The sequence below is a fragment of the Solea solea genome, chromosome 10, assembly GCF_958295425.1.
Source record: "Solea solea chromosome 10, fSolSol10.1, whole genome shotgun sequence".
In the NCBI taxonomy this organism is placed as follows: domain Eukaryota; kingdom Metazoa; phylum Chordata; class Actinopteri; order Pleuronectiformes; family Soleidae; genus Solea; species Solea solea.
The window spans coordinates 5393576-5408080 of record NC_081143.1 but is presented as its reverse complement, the minus strand read 5'-3'; the positions used below and the strand labels follow the sequence as shown (position 1 = coordinate 5408080).

The 14505-nt window shown below is 38.8% G+C and overlaps 1 protein-coding gene across 1 annotated transcript; it reads left to right on the top strand.

Annotated features, from left to right (window-relative positions):
• Positions 1-459: 459 nt before the first annotated feature.
• Positions 460-12708, top strand: acer2 (alkaline ceramidase 2). Its single transcript, XM_058641167.1, has 6 exons — positions 460-829; positions 1150-1264; positions 5948-6089; positions 6743-6880; positions 11195-11332; positions 11887-12708. Exons 1-6 carry the CDS (start codon positions 716-718, stop codon positions 12071-12073), a joined length of 834 nt encoding a protein of 277 aa, XP_058497150.1. The 5' UTR covers positions 460-715; the 3' UTR covers positions 12074-12708.
• The last annotated feature ends 1797 nt before the right edge of the window (positions 12709-14505 follow it).

Here is a 14505-nt window from a genome sequence, read left to right as displayed (position 1 = left end):
ACAATTTGTATTCAAAGTATTCAAAGTCCTTTATTTACAACATTTTACGGTGCTTTACTCCCTCGCGTAGACAATTTATACTTTACCCGCTTTTAGTGTGAACTACATTTTTGACGGGCAACTATGCAATGTTTGGTTAGATTATAAATCTTTTTTGATTAAGTTATTAGTCTTTTGCAGCTATAATGAGGTTTAAATTAAACATAGATTGGTGTAGGCTACTACTACTACGACTACTGCTGCTGATAATAATATAATCTCTATTAACCTTTTGGATGCACCACATTATTCAGAAGAGGGCAGTATTGAGTCACCTGTCAGCCAGAGAGTAGATTAGAAGCTGGTTGCCACCCGCCACAAAACGAAGAAGAAGGCTGTGGGAGAAATCGGAAGTGGGACGGGGTGAATCCTCTTGTAGCGCCTGCTGTGCTACAGCCTCTTTGGCTCGTGCAGGCGCAGCTGTCCTCGCCATCATCATCATCATCAGTGGTCAGAGAAGAGCGGAGCGTCAAGTCAGACAGCAGCAGCAGCAGGAGGAGGCTTTGTGGGGGATCAGCGGCTTAAAATGCGGCTCAGCAGCGCTGACCACAGTACATGACCGTGTGCAGTCTACGTTACGTGTCACTACATTTAGCGAGAGCTGAAGAGACAGACGGAGATTCTTTTTGTTGTTGTCTCTGCTCTGCTCGGTTTGTCCGACAGAACTAGTCCAGACATGAGTGACGTTCATGTGGTGTTCTGGGACCAGTTGCAGGCTGGCAGCTCCGAGGTGGACTGGTGTGAAGGCAATTACCTTATTTACCCGAGCATCGCTGAGTTTTACAACACGGTCCGTTTTTTGTTTTGTCGTAGTTTTAGTTTTTGCTTTGTGTATTATATTTTGTTTACAGCTTTGTCTGGCTTTGCTTTCCTTTCCTTTCTATGGCACTGTTTACCCACTGGTTAGCTGTTATTACTGCACTGACTTTTAAACACTTTGTTTTCGGCTTCAGCATCATTATGTTTTTCTTTTTCACTGTCAGCATCAGGTTACAAATGTTCCTTTTCCCCCTTTTAATTTTAGCTGAATGTAAGTTGCAGCTGCTGTCACTGATCACCTCCCACTAACATGTATTTTGGCTCATAGCTTTCCTTTGTTTATCATTTCAGATCAGCAACATATTGTTTTTTGTTTTGCCGCCCATATTAATGTGTTTGTTCCACCAATATGCAACACATTTCAACTGCGGGATCTACCTCATATGGATTCTACTTGTTGTGGTCGGTAAGTTGGCTCAGTATTTCATTCTGTGGTGACATTTTTACTGTTGGTTTTTAACTGCATGAGACGCCGTCATCTTTACATTTCCCTGACACACCACAGAGAACCTAATCTATCAGGCTTGTATTATTGTAGCCACACAGAGGCGTTTCAGCAGTCAAATGTCAAGGGGCCCCCGAGTTTACAGGGGCCCCACATTCCACAGTTGGAAACCCCATAATAAGGCCCTAAGATGGTAGCATTATAGCATTACATTTAATAAATCAATCATGCCAAGGGCTATTATTATTATAGTAGAGAAAAATAGGTTTGTTTGTTAAAGCCACAGACTGTAACTTAAGCTGAATTCATTGTTGATTATTATTTGTGAACAGAAACAATGTAAGATCATCTGTATGCTGCACACTTCATCTGAAATTGGGGTCCGTCATTCTAAAGCAGACTGGGATGGGGTTACTTTTAACAGTTTTTCTACTGAGTGGAACGGTTCAGTTCAGTTTGGTTTGGTACGTATTAGGAATAGTACCAAAATAACCGGCCTCAACCATTCCATTTTGTGGTACACTTCCCTTGGAGTAATGGTACGGTACGGATGGAGTCAGACCCACGACAGTCAGCTGATTGGGGCGACAGAAAAACATCACTCCCTTGAGACCAGTGTTTCTTCTTCGCCCGCAGTCTGTTCTCATAAAAAGCTTGACGTCTTTTTGAGACAAACAACCATAAACCGAGCAGAAAAAGAGAGGTGATGGGTGTCCTTTGTTGTGTTGCATTCAATGTCGTTGCACCAATAGAACGCCACACTACATTTTTCACTGACGTGGCCATCCGGCACAGCGCACACCTCACCATCCAAGTAAAGGTGTTGTTCTCAGTCAAGGACCTAACCATCTCATACTGTACCAAACCGAGCTGTACCATGATGTAAACAAGCCCTTTGTGCGTATACAGCAGTAGTGCAGGGGCAGACGGGGGCACAAAGTGTTTATCCTGTTAATTTGCTGAATGACCGGGATTTTTTTTAGCTGTAAAATTCACTCCTTAAACTTTTCAAGAATGCTTCTTTTATGTTTCCAGTCATACAGCAACATGTGTGCAGCCAGCTTGCTTTACTAGTGCCATGGTGCTGCTGTTGCACCATTTAGACCATTTACCTTTACTTGGTAGGCGGTACCTTTACCTTCCCGACACTATCTGTGCAATATTTAACTGTTTTTTTTTTTTTTCATATTGCTGCTTACAGTTTTTTGCACAATTTTTATATATATTTATATACATAAAACACTTATTTATTTTTTTATTAATCATAGTTTGGCTGAAAAAGTAGGATACATGTATAGACATTTACAGTAAGATAAAAGACATTTCCCATCAAAAACCCAGAAGTGACAAAAATTCAATGCTATGTGTTGGTTTCTTATCCGCTGCCAAGCAACGAAATTTCGTTGCCAGTTTTCACTGCTGTGTATTCTGTGCAATGACAATAAAAGGAAGTCTAAGTCTAAGTTTAAGTCTAAGTTTGTCAGTGAGACTAGTAGTGTGACAACAACATTGAACGCAACACAACAGAGGACATCTACCAGCTTTTTTTTTTCTGCTCGGTTTGTGGCTGTTTGTCTCAACAAAATGTCAAGCTTTGGATGAGAATTATTTTGGTACTATTCCGAATGGAAACACCAAAAAATATGTACCATACTGTTCCACTCGGTGGAAACACGGCTTAAACAGCATTTTACTGAGAAATACAGAGAGTGTCAGGTGGAGCTGAGGCTTAAAGATTCAAGATTCAAGATTCTTTATTGTTATTATGCAAGCATAACAAAATTTCCTTTCCTTTCATTTCATAATTTGCCCAATAAAGGGCATTGTGTGAACTCATTTGAAAACTGTTCCAGTGTATCAGACGATGTGTTTATACTTAAAAGCTACATACAAGCATTTTAAATCTATGCTTTAACTGCAACAACATTGTTCATGGGGTGTAGGTTTTCTCTGCTTCTGGTTGTGCTGCCTGGTGTTAACTTCCCTACAACAACACATAACAGAGACGGTGCCTCATCCAACCAGTGAATAAGCCTCTTGTGTAGATTTCAGTTGATTTGTCACAGTGTGTCTGTGGGTCAATAAATGGAGCCTATGTGTAGAAAAGACGGCAGAGTCCTGGAGAGATAACGCTCTCCACTGTTCCCTTCATACTGTTTGGAAAACACTCCGCTCTGCACTGTCAGCAAAGATAACCTGACTGACGTCCAACTGCTCCCAAGAGGTGAACTTAGTGCATGATGGGAAAAACAACATAACATTTACATAAGTGATGTATAGTAGCTGAAGGCACTTCAACTGCAGATCAGATGCAACATAGTTTGCTTATTCTCACTGTGAATGATGTGACTTTTAAATGAGCTTCTTCTGTGTGTTCATTATCTGCCTCCCAAACCGGTGGAGCACACTTAAGGTTGTTTGTGTTCATGTTGATTTAAAGCCAAAAGCCAGTAAAGTCAACTACATGTTTACCTCTCTTCATGCATTGGTGACTGCTGACCTTTATTGCAAGAACACTAGACTAACACTATAGGTTTTAGTATGAAAACAATATTCAGCTGCACTTATTTGGCCGAGGTCTCATCTGTGTGTTCCGGGTCATTCATACAGTTAAAATATGATTATATTGCCTAATTACTATCATATCCCCACATTTACAGTGTTTTGTTTTTTTGTGAAAGTACAATGTACTAAATAGGAAGACATTTTTATCCTAACACGGAGAAAACCCGAATAATTTACCAATGAACAGTCAGAACCAACACATTCAGTCATTTATGGAGAAACATTTTTTATTGATTAATTTTCAAATAAGTGTTTAATCTCTGCCCTTCTGCATGGAGTTTGCATGTTCTCCCCGTGTGTGTGGGATTTGGGGATTAGGCAAAATTGGACACTCTAAATTGACTCTCCAAGTCTCTATGTGGCCCTGTGATGAGCTGGTGATCTGTCCATGGGTGTACCCCGCCTTTTGCCCTATGTCCCAGCCGACATAGGGCAACCCTTATGTGGAGGATAAAGCGGTAGAAGATGGATGTATGGATGTTAAATCTCTCTTTTCATGACAGTTTTTTTTGTATACCTTCTGTTCTGCCAGCCTGTGACATGTGATTACACTGACGTGTGCGATGGAGGGTAGTGTTGTGTTCTTGGATAAGAAGTTGGTTCAAATGTGCGACTCTCCTGCAGCGGCTGTTATGTAAATAGGTGATGCTGATAGTGAGATGGCTGCTGGACCATGATAACAAAGGGGCCAGAAACAGTGCTGCCCCTACACAGCTTTTCCCACAGTTGTGTGCTAACAATGTGACATGAATTAGTTGTTTCCATTTTTTTCTTTTTGCTTTGAGCAGCAGACAGTGTTTTTGCTCTCTTTAGTTTTTCTTTAGTGCGTCTCAAAGTATGAGTACATTATGGCGGAACAATTAACTGTTTTCAAATCCAAATTGCAATAAGCAAACCACAAAGCCTGCAATTTAAACACCAATATATATTTGTATTTTTTTGGGGTTGCAAAAACTTCATTACTAAATTATTTGCCAACTAATTTGATAATTAAGGTTGGAGCACACGGTGCGTAGAACCCTATTGAAACTGTTAGCGTTATTCTTCTTCATCTTCTTATTCTTATTCCTCCAAATGAATCCCTGAGGCCCTAAACATACCCCAAAACTCATAGAATTTGTATTTCAGCTTCTGTTTGGTTTGTGCATAAAGATGTTGTCATTATAAAGTTTGGGAAACTCTACTTAAGCATTTCCCAACATTTTCTGCATTTTTGGACGAAACAACTAATTAAAAATGGAGAAAATTATCAACAATACAATACTTTCTCATCCTTGTATTACAGTAGTGTCTATATGGGGACCTACTTTTTCAACTACCTCACAGCCATTGTAACACCTGGTATCACTTTGAATTGGTAAATTAATAAATTCTAAGCACTGTTCTTCATTTTATGCATGTTATTTAAAACATTCACTTAAATCTTAACTTAAGGTTGGGAAAAGTCTTCCCCAAATTTGTTTGTGGGATCCAAAAACAATCTCCTGCGACCCATCTGTTGTTCCCAGCCCAGTCTTTGGGAATCAGTGTATTACAGTTTAGTACTGAACATTTGATGGTGGTGTGGTTAATGCTCCATCTTGTTTTCTACAGTGTTCATTTAAAAGATGTGTATTGTGTCTGAAAAATCACAATTACATATTTTACCCAAATTGTTCAGCCCTTCTGTGGATGAGGACTGACCCTGGAATCTTAATGTACCTGTTGTACATTACATGGTTTTCATTGTTTATTGTTAATTCACCATTGATAACTGGACATGTGAACACGTCCGTTGTAAATAGTCTGTATTTACGTATATAGTGCTTTTCCAGTCTTGATGACCTCAGAGCTGCTTTACACTGTATTTTTTTTGCCATTCAATTCTATCTGAGGGCCCACAGTTTCTTAGTCACCCCTAGATGTCACTAGATCCAATACATACTGGTGCTCTAACAGTAATTAATCTCAAATTATCCATGCATATTCAGAGGAAAGTATTCATGGATATTGTGACTCATTATCACACAGAGAAACCTTATATTACACCTCTGTTATGATAATCCTGCGGTGTCCTGTGTGTGTCCCTCTCTCTCGCAGGTATTGGTTCGACATATTTTCACGCCACCCTCAGCTTCCTCGGCCAGATGCTGGATGAACTGGCCATCTTATGGGTTCTCATGTGTGCCATTGCCATGTGGTTCCCAAAGAGATATCTACCTCGGATGTTCAGGAGGGATCGGTATGTATGTGGGCCACAATCTTCACAAGTTTGGAACTAGCATTAAAGTGTCCAAACATCTTTATTAGAGCAACATCGGTACAAATAGAGAAAGCAAATCCTGAATCCATATTCAGATTCTGATTCTGATTCACCAATGTCTAATCGTTTCTTGGCAGCTGGTTTACCTGCCTGCAAACTGTGTCTTTTTGGTAAATGTCTTTGGGATTTCCAAAAGTGTTACACGTTTGTTAATAATGGTTTGCCCTTCCAGGCCACCATACAAATCAGAACATTTGGCTTAATGTTAAATCATAAACTCAACTGTAGAAGTCTGCTGTATTTGTGTTTAGCAGGTTAATGTCCTGGAGCTCACTGTTGTCATATGATGTGTCCTCTGCTGTGACCCTCCTGTTTAATAATAGTCCTTTCCAAGATAGCTGACACCAGAAAAGCTGCATCACATGTCTTTACTTCTCTTTACATTGTTGCCGAGTCGCAATGTCTGCTCTCTCGCTTCAGGCGTCAGGCCACTTGAGGTTATTGTCATAATGAGTGTCTAGAAGTTGTTTCTGAGTCACTCCAACATCCATGTGTGTTTGAGTGTGTGAGTGCAACATTGTTACAGATGCTGTTTTTCTTTTTTCTCTGGCTTGTTTTGCTGCTCCCTCCAGGTCAAGGTTCAAAGTGGTCATTGGAATCTTGTCAGGAATCACCACAGGGCTGGCCTTCGTTAAACCTGTGGTCAACTCGCTGTCACTCATGACTCTGGGTATTCCCTGCACTGTGCTGCTCATTACTGAGCTTAAAAGGTTGGTGATGTGTGTTTTTATTTTGTTTTTCTTGAAACAACAGAAGTTGATGTCTAGTTCAGGAAGAAAACATGATATAAAAGGTTTAGATAGACAGTTACCTGCTCATTTACCAGTACATACATTTTATTTTTGGTGTGTTCTAATTTTTTGTGGTGTGTTCCTATTTATTTTAATCTTTCCTGAGCTCATTTTAGGTACCAAGTATGTTAAAACTAGTGAATTGGTTTGCACAATTAACACAAAGTAACTGTAGGTTGAAATAACAGAATTTATAGACACAAAGTTTCTGCATCTTTTGTTTTAAGTGTCGAGACATTCTATTCTACAGATCATTATCATGTTTTGACCTTTTGTACTATATACATTGTTTATCATGTTTAGCACGTCATCTAATTATACGGTCTGAATTGAAAGAATGTTTTCCTCGGTCACAGCAATGTGGAGTCGTGCTCTTTTCTTTCCTTTTCCCGCAACCTTTACTCACCAGCGTCATTTTTTGAACCTTAAGTCACCCATTGTTCAACCTGTTAGTATTACTGACATTAACGTCCACATAACTGCCAGTGCTAGTCATCTATTGGTGTTGGCTGTTTTTTGTTTTGTTTTGTTTGTTCTGCTAAGTGGTGTCAGAGTTCCTGTGGTCCCGGTTGATGGACGTCTGCCATCAGAACGTTTGTTTTTGCGTTTTTCTTTTACAGTACAGTCTGTTGGCCCTCGTTCAAGCCACTTCCACTTGGACAAAAACAACCTGTTCACTGTAAAGAACCAAACCACTTCTGCAATATTTCCAGTCATAGCTGTGCTATAATCGATGAGTTATTCAGACTGAATGTTTGAGGAAAGAAAAAATACAATTCTAGATTTGTCTTGCAGAGCAAAATGAAGTACTTAATAATAATGAGAATCCATAGACTTGTTATATCATAGCAATCTTTCTGCGTCACTCCATACTGAAACAACAAATCTCTGCAAACGTAAATGTAGTGTATTTAAAATGATAACAATAGAAATAATGTATAAATTCACTGCTATACATTTAATCTATTTAAATATCAGCAGTTTATTCTGCCCAAGTTTGAAAAAAGGTCTTGACACATTAATCACAAGCAGTCAACAACAAAAATGTACTATTCATTTAATTTTAATTCCATTATATATGCATAGCAATGACTTTGTCTTTAGTGTTCTGAGTCACTGATGTTTTGGAGACTCTTCCTCTCCGTTCCCAGAGGGAGACGCCTTTCAGCTGAACTCCAGCGCAGACACAGACAGACAGAAAGACAGACAGACAGACCTGTCTGTCTTTCACGTTACCTCCAACAGTCAAACTCTCCACCACACTCGCTAACAGTGTGTGTCCATGGAGACATCCTGTTTGATGCCCTGTCTCTTATCTTGCGCGCTTGACTATTGCAGTTATGCAGCTGTGTGGTGATGGGCTTGTCAGCAGGAAGGGGTGTTGGCTGACTCACGGCCGTTCAGTGTTTGTATATAAACTCCAAACTCAACACTGTCGGGTTGCTTAGTGCCCGATACTCACTCGGTACTTTCCGGTAATCAGTGAAACATTTCACGAATAATATTCATGACAAGTTGATGACCTTTTCTTCCTGGAAGTATTTTAATACTTCTCTTTCTGAGAAGCTGTTTTTCTCGACTTCTTCCCAGTCGTGTATGACAGCTAAAGTGAGACCAGATCATGTATAACACGTCTCCTCTTTTTACTAGTCTGATTTAGTGGATGTAGACTGCCTGCTAAATAATGCACCAAATATAAACCATAACAGTATTTATCAAGGTATTAGTTGTTTTTTTAGTTGCCCTGACCTTTGTTTACTTGGACCAGGGCCATAATGGCTACGGGACAAAGAGCAGCGCTTCTGTGTTTCATGAGATTGTTTTGTTTACATAGTTTACATAAACATGTCTCTGCTCCCTTGCAACTATTTTCTGTTGTTTTTTGGGTCTTTCATCCACGGGCAGTGAATGCCCTTGAAATAATGTCAAATCAGAATCGTTTTTTCAGACATGCACTAAGTTACCTCATTAGTTAGTAAGAAACGACAACACATGAGCAAATATTCAACTGTATGCCAAACATTTCAGACTTTAAAGACAAAGACGGATGCTAGAATTGTTCAAGCATGAATGGTTCAAAGTTAATTGCTTTTGTGACTTTTATGGAACAACACTTATTCATTCCAAGCCTGTAAATCTCAGCAGCTAAAGAAAAACAAGCAGAAGCCATTAGTCTTCATCATCACTCTTTTCTATGTCTTTGTGACATTGACAGTAAACTGCTCCCTTTCACTCCACACAAGTATTGTTAAAATTCTGACTCGTCCAGGTCATCGATTCTTCAGATGTGTACGTAGACGTCGTGTGACTGGACTTGCTTGAGTTTCTTGAAGATGTGTCAGCTTGAAGTTGTGTATTTTATTGTCAGTATAAAGTTTGTTTTGTTTTATTTTATAGTTGTATTACAGTTCAAGTGATGCAGATTTCTATCACTTTAATGCATTTCTACAAGAGCTAGATACAGCTTCATCTCCATGGCACTGATTATCAAATGAAATGTTTTAATGACAGTCACTGTCTCCACACTTTAATATTTCACCAAAATAGGAAATATAATCACGCTTCTTCTTATACCGCAAACAATCTTTGCCAAAGTGAGCAATCAAACCTTTAATCAGCAACGGTTTATTTTGTCCTGTGGAAATAACATCTGCACCTGAAGAGTCTTCTCATTTTAACCAGATAAGTGACACTTAAGGAGAGAATCTACCTTATCTAAGAGACAAAAGACTTCTTATTGCAGCTGTCACAATTTTTCACTTTCATACTACAGTCTTTCGCGCTCATAATGTTTATGAATTTAAAGTGAATGCTTTTAGTGACAAACGTACACTTACCAATCTATATTACCTTTGTACATCTTTTTCCAAACCTTCTGAGTCAGACTTGTGATCCACCGTGTGAGAATGAGTGACATCTAATGGTGAGACTCCCCCTCCCTTTCTCAAGCACATCAGGGAACTATGCCTTCACATTCCAGAAAGGATGTTTGTCTTCTTCAGTATGTAGGAAGCTTCCGCTCCAGAATGTGAAAGCCACGTTCTGTCTGTTTTAGGCTCTTGTGGAAACGCGGTGGTGCGAGATGACGGCCTCTGTAAAGCAACTCCGTGCTTTAAATACATGAAAAGGGGCTTATTCTAGTGTTTCACAAACACTAGAACACTCATTTGAACAAACACATGGGTGATATATTCAGTGTCTGCCAAAAAAAACCCTCCTAAATTGTACACACTGGACAAGTGATGCTTGTTGTTTCCGCAGCTGCATCTTTTCACAGCGTTGTAAACCTCCCCTCTGCCTGTCTCTCTTCTAGCACTTGGTGTTTGACTACTGTGTATAAGGAGTCCAAGACTAAGAATAGTTTATCAGCGGGGCTCTGGATCAGCTCATGTAGCTGCAGGTCACACTAATGTCCACTTGGAGACAGTTCAGCAGTTCTGATGTCACAGATCATTCAGGTCACAAACGGAAAAGAGATTTGTTAGAGACTTCTCAGACCAAAATATAAAAGCACCACGCTCAGAGCCAGTAAACGGAGAACTCAGAAGAACAAAAACTATATAATCATGGATTAAATGTCTCGGGGAGGAAAGACACTCCTACCCAATACAATTTTCATTTTAATCTAACATTGTATTTAGTTATTACACAGATTTTTGTTCTTAGAATTGACAATTCAATTAAAATGTGCAGTTTCCTGAAGTGCAATATCTATCCAAGTTTGCTAAACTGCCAGATTAGTGACGGAGGTTATTGGAGATTAAAATGTTTGCTGATATTTGGATTTATATTCACCAAGAACAAAAAAAGTTGCTCTATATCGGCATGACACACAGACGTGCAGCACCAGGGAGCGAAGAGCAAAACAATCAGCTGTAACTGATAACTACCTTATTTAACAATAATATGACAGATTATTAATGTCTAAAAATGAACAATAATAGCAACTCGCACTCAATGGATGCACGGAAAAGATGGTACACGGAACTATGGTCCTCAAATGTCCGGTGAAAACTCTGGAAAAACTGTGTTTGGCTTCACCTTCTTCTTCACTCACTTCCCATGCAGGCAAGCACAGGATTGTGATCACTGTGAGCGGGTGCCCTGATCTGCACGCAGCCAAATCTAAAGATTATGTGTATCATCAAATCTGAAAAACCATTCCTGATGTCTTTGTATGTGTGTTCTCAGAGTCGTGCAACTTTGTCACTGTTTTGTTTTCGGTCGCTGCAGGTGTGAAAACCCACGTGTCTTCAAGCTGGGCTTGATCTCAGGGATCTGGTGGGCGCTGGGTCTGCTTTGCTGGATCAGTGACAGGATATTCTGTGAAATGTGTCAGTCAGTCAACTTTCCCTACTTGCACTCTGCTTGGTAAGATCACAGACACGCTCAGAGAGACATTATCATGTACATAGTGCACTCTTCAAAGCAACCTGGGTGAATTTGTCACCATGGTCGGATCATTTCCAGCTTTGCTACGCCCGTGTTTCAAGGCATTTCCAGAAAATGAGCGTCTGGATCTTAAAACATGAACATATGCGTGATGCTTATCGGAGTTGTGGAGATTAATCAGACGGCAGTGCTTCATGTTTGAGCTGCACGCCATGTGGCTATTTATTCACACGTCTTCAGCTCACAAATCACAATCCTCATTGGCGTCATCATCACATTCAAGTTGAACGCCTCACCTCGCTGCTGTTACCATGGTTACAGAGTGTGGCAGTGCAAAACAAGATACATGAAGACCCATAGATAGATAGATAGATAGATAGATAGATAGATAGATAGATAGATAGATAGATAGATAGATAGATAAGTATTTTATCCTAACATTTGACTGTAGACATTTTTAACCTTGCACAAATGCACATGCAAACTCCCAGTTGTACTTTTTGTTGTTGATTCAAACCCTCCTTATCTTCCAGGCACATCCTCATATGCCTGGCCTCGTACTTGGGTTGTGTCTGCTTCGCCTACTTTGACGTTGTGACCGAGGCTCCGGAGCGAGGACCCGTAATCATGTTCTGGCCCAATGAGAAATGGGCCTTCATCGGTGTGCCCTATGTCTCCTTCCTTTGTGTCCACAAGAAGCCTACTATCAAGGTGACTTAAAGTGACCCGAAACCCCTGAGTCTGCAGCTCAGCTGCTTGTGCTTCCACAATTCTCAGCAGGGTGCATGGCAACACGATACACCATCACACCTGTGAGTCAGCTGGCTGACATCCACTGGTGGTCGAGTGATTCACGCTCCGGTCCGCAGAGAGGATTCATCCTTTTCCTCATTCCTACCCCTGGTGTGCTCGTCAATAAACGGCAGGGTTTATGCAACAAGGTGTCACAAAATACACACACAATATCAAAGCCAAGGAACCTTAACAGTGTTCTTAATGCATTCTCAGGCTTTGCGCGAGTGATTTTGTGCATTTTATTTCAACCCAGGAAACCTCATTATAAAAGCATTATATCGCATTGACTTATCACTACAGTATCTCGCAGGTGCAGTCCGGTCAACATGAAACCGTGTTTAGATACGGTAACGCACTGGCTTCATTAACTGTGGTGAATGCATGATGTATTAACACTCAAAGGTAATTCACACAAAGCCTTGAGTATATTCAATACATAATGGTTTTGTGCTGTTAGACCTGAACTCAAACACAAACAGCATCTTTGTATTTTTGGTGTTGGAATGTTTTCTTTCAGCATGGTTGTTAAAAGTTTGATATATTCTTCTATATATATATATATATATATACATACTGTGTATATATATATATAAATAAATATATATATTTGTAAACTAACAGTGTTATATGCAATTACTTTTAATACGTTACTGCATAAATGATATGTACGGAAGGTACCAATGGTATTGGCCAAAATCTAAACTAAACCAAGAAAAGAGAATGTGAAATTTGAATGTACTGAGATGCTATTATTGACAATTCAAGTAAATAATTCTTTACTTTGCACAGCATGAAGAATGTTTTTCTAAAGCATTTAAAAACATGATCTACTCAATAATTATCTAGCTAATGTTTTTGTCCTCCTACCCTGACATCTCAACTCTTAAACTTCTCTTCAGGGTGTTTTGTTTTTTTAAAGGCCAGGACATTTATGATGTACTGTGTAGCTTTAGAGTTTGCTCTGAAACTGTGTATTAGGTACATTAAGTTGTACTTGGATGCACAGTACTGTGTACTTTATAGAAGGTGAAACCATGGGAAGTAAAGGCTTTATGACCTTTAACTCCAAACTAAGTCTCAACAAAGATTTAAAAGGGAAATATATTTGATGCAATGCAATTATTATAATGTTCTTTCTTTTTTGATCTCAAACCATCGTTGTATTCGCCCTTGAGCTGTTTAACTAATATTCCTAATAATCCTGTCGAGGATTCTGAGAACTCCAACCACTAAAATAATGAAGTGTAACAGTTCACATAAAAAGAAAACTGCCATTTTGACGTGATACTTTTTTTTTAAAACAACATGAAGTATTTTGTGAAGTCCAAAGCAATCTATATTTTTGTAAAATCAACTGCAGCCAAATTCTAAGCAACTGCCTACACAGTCGGTTATTTTGATATTATACTATTACTACTTGTGTATCTCAACCATATAAATTCTTTTTGTTTTTGTATCTTTGAATGAAAAGACTTTGGGGATACTGATAACAATGTGAAAAACATTTGTTGTAGTGTGTGTGTGTGTGTGTGTGTGAATCATACAGCTGTTTGTATGATGCATAGGAGAGAATTAAATCTGTGAATAATCCTTAGTTTGTATGAAGAGAACAACCTGTTTGATGCTGATTACTTCACAGTGAGATTTCCTTTTTATTTGGATATTTATAATATGAATCTCTGGGTTTTGCTTGCATTTACAATACAGACAAACTGCACAGAATATTTATTTTGTATTAATTTATCCAGTTTTGTTTATGTTTAATGAATATTTGTAATAGATCAGAACAATAGTACTTTATTTTATGCAATAAACCAAGCCTGTACTCAAGGTGACCGTGCATGGGTGTTTATTTTGCAACTTAGACACAATAATGTAAAATATAATTGTAATGCGTGGGTCAAAAGCTGTGTTTATAGTACAGGGATTGAAATACAGAGACTCTGTGATGCAGATGACAGTTTTTGCCACCAGGGTGCAGTTTACTCTTGTTCTGAATGTGTCTCAGCACAAAGAACCCATCCTTTTATTTGCAATAAAAATAAATCAATTGCACAAATCTCTTTCACCACACTCTCTCTGATGGAATCTATTACTCAAAAGCAATTTGACAAATGACACAGTATGTTGTATGAACTCCACACTTTTGTGTGTCAAATATTAGTATTTAAAAATACACATTATTATAATAATAATAATTATAATAAAAAGTGTTATTTTATACAGCTTACATAACATAAATTAGATATAACTTGCCTTAAGGGGATTTTGCCCTTTTTATCCATTCATCTTCAATTAAATTTATATTCTTTAACATTTTCTTGCCCGCATTCTTTTATTTGTCCTTCATTAACTCT

Coding starts and splice junctions, on each gene's coding strand:
- acer2 (XM_058641167.1), top strand. CDS start 716: ATGAGTGACGTTCATGTGGTGTTCTGGGACCAGTTGCAGGCTGGCAGC. Junction 830..1,149: donor TCGCTGAGTTTTACAACACG/GTCCGTTTTTTG, acceptor TTATCATTTCAG/ATCAGCAACATATTGTTTTT. Junction 11,333..11,886: donor CCCTACTTGCACTCTGCTTG/GTAAGATCACAG, acceptor CTTATCTTCCAG/GCACATCCTCATATGCCTGG.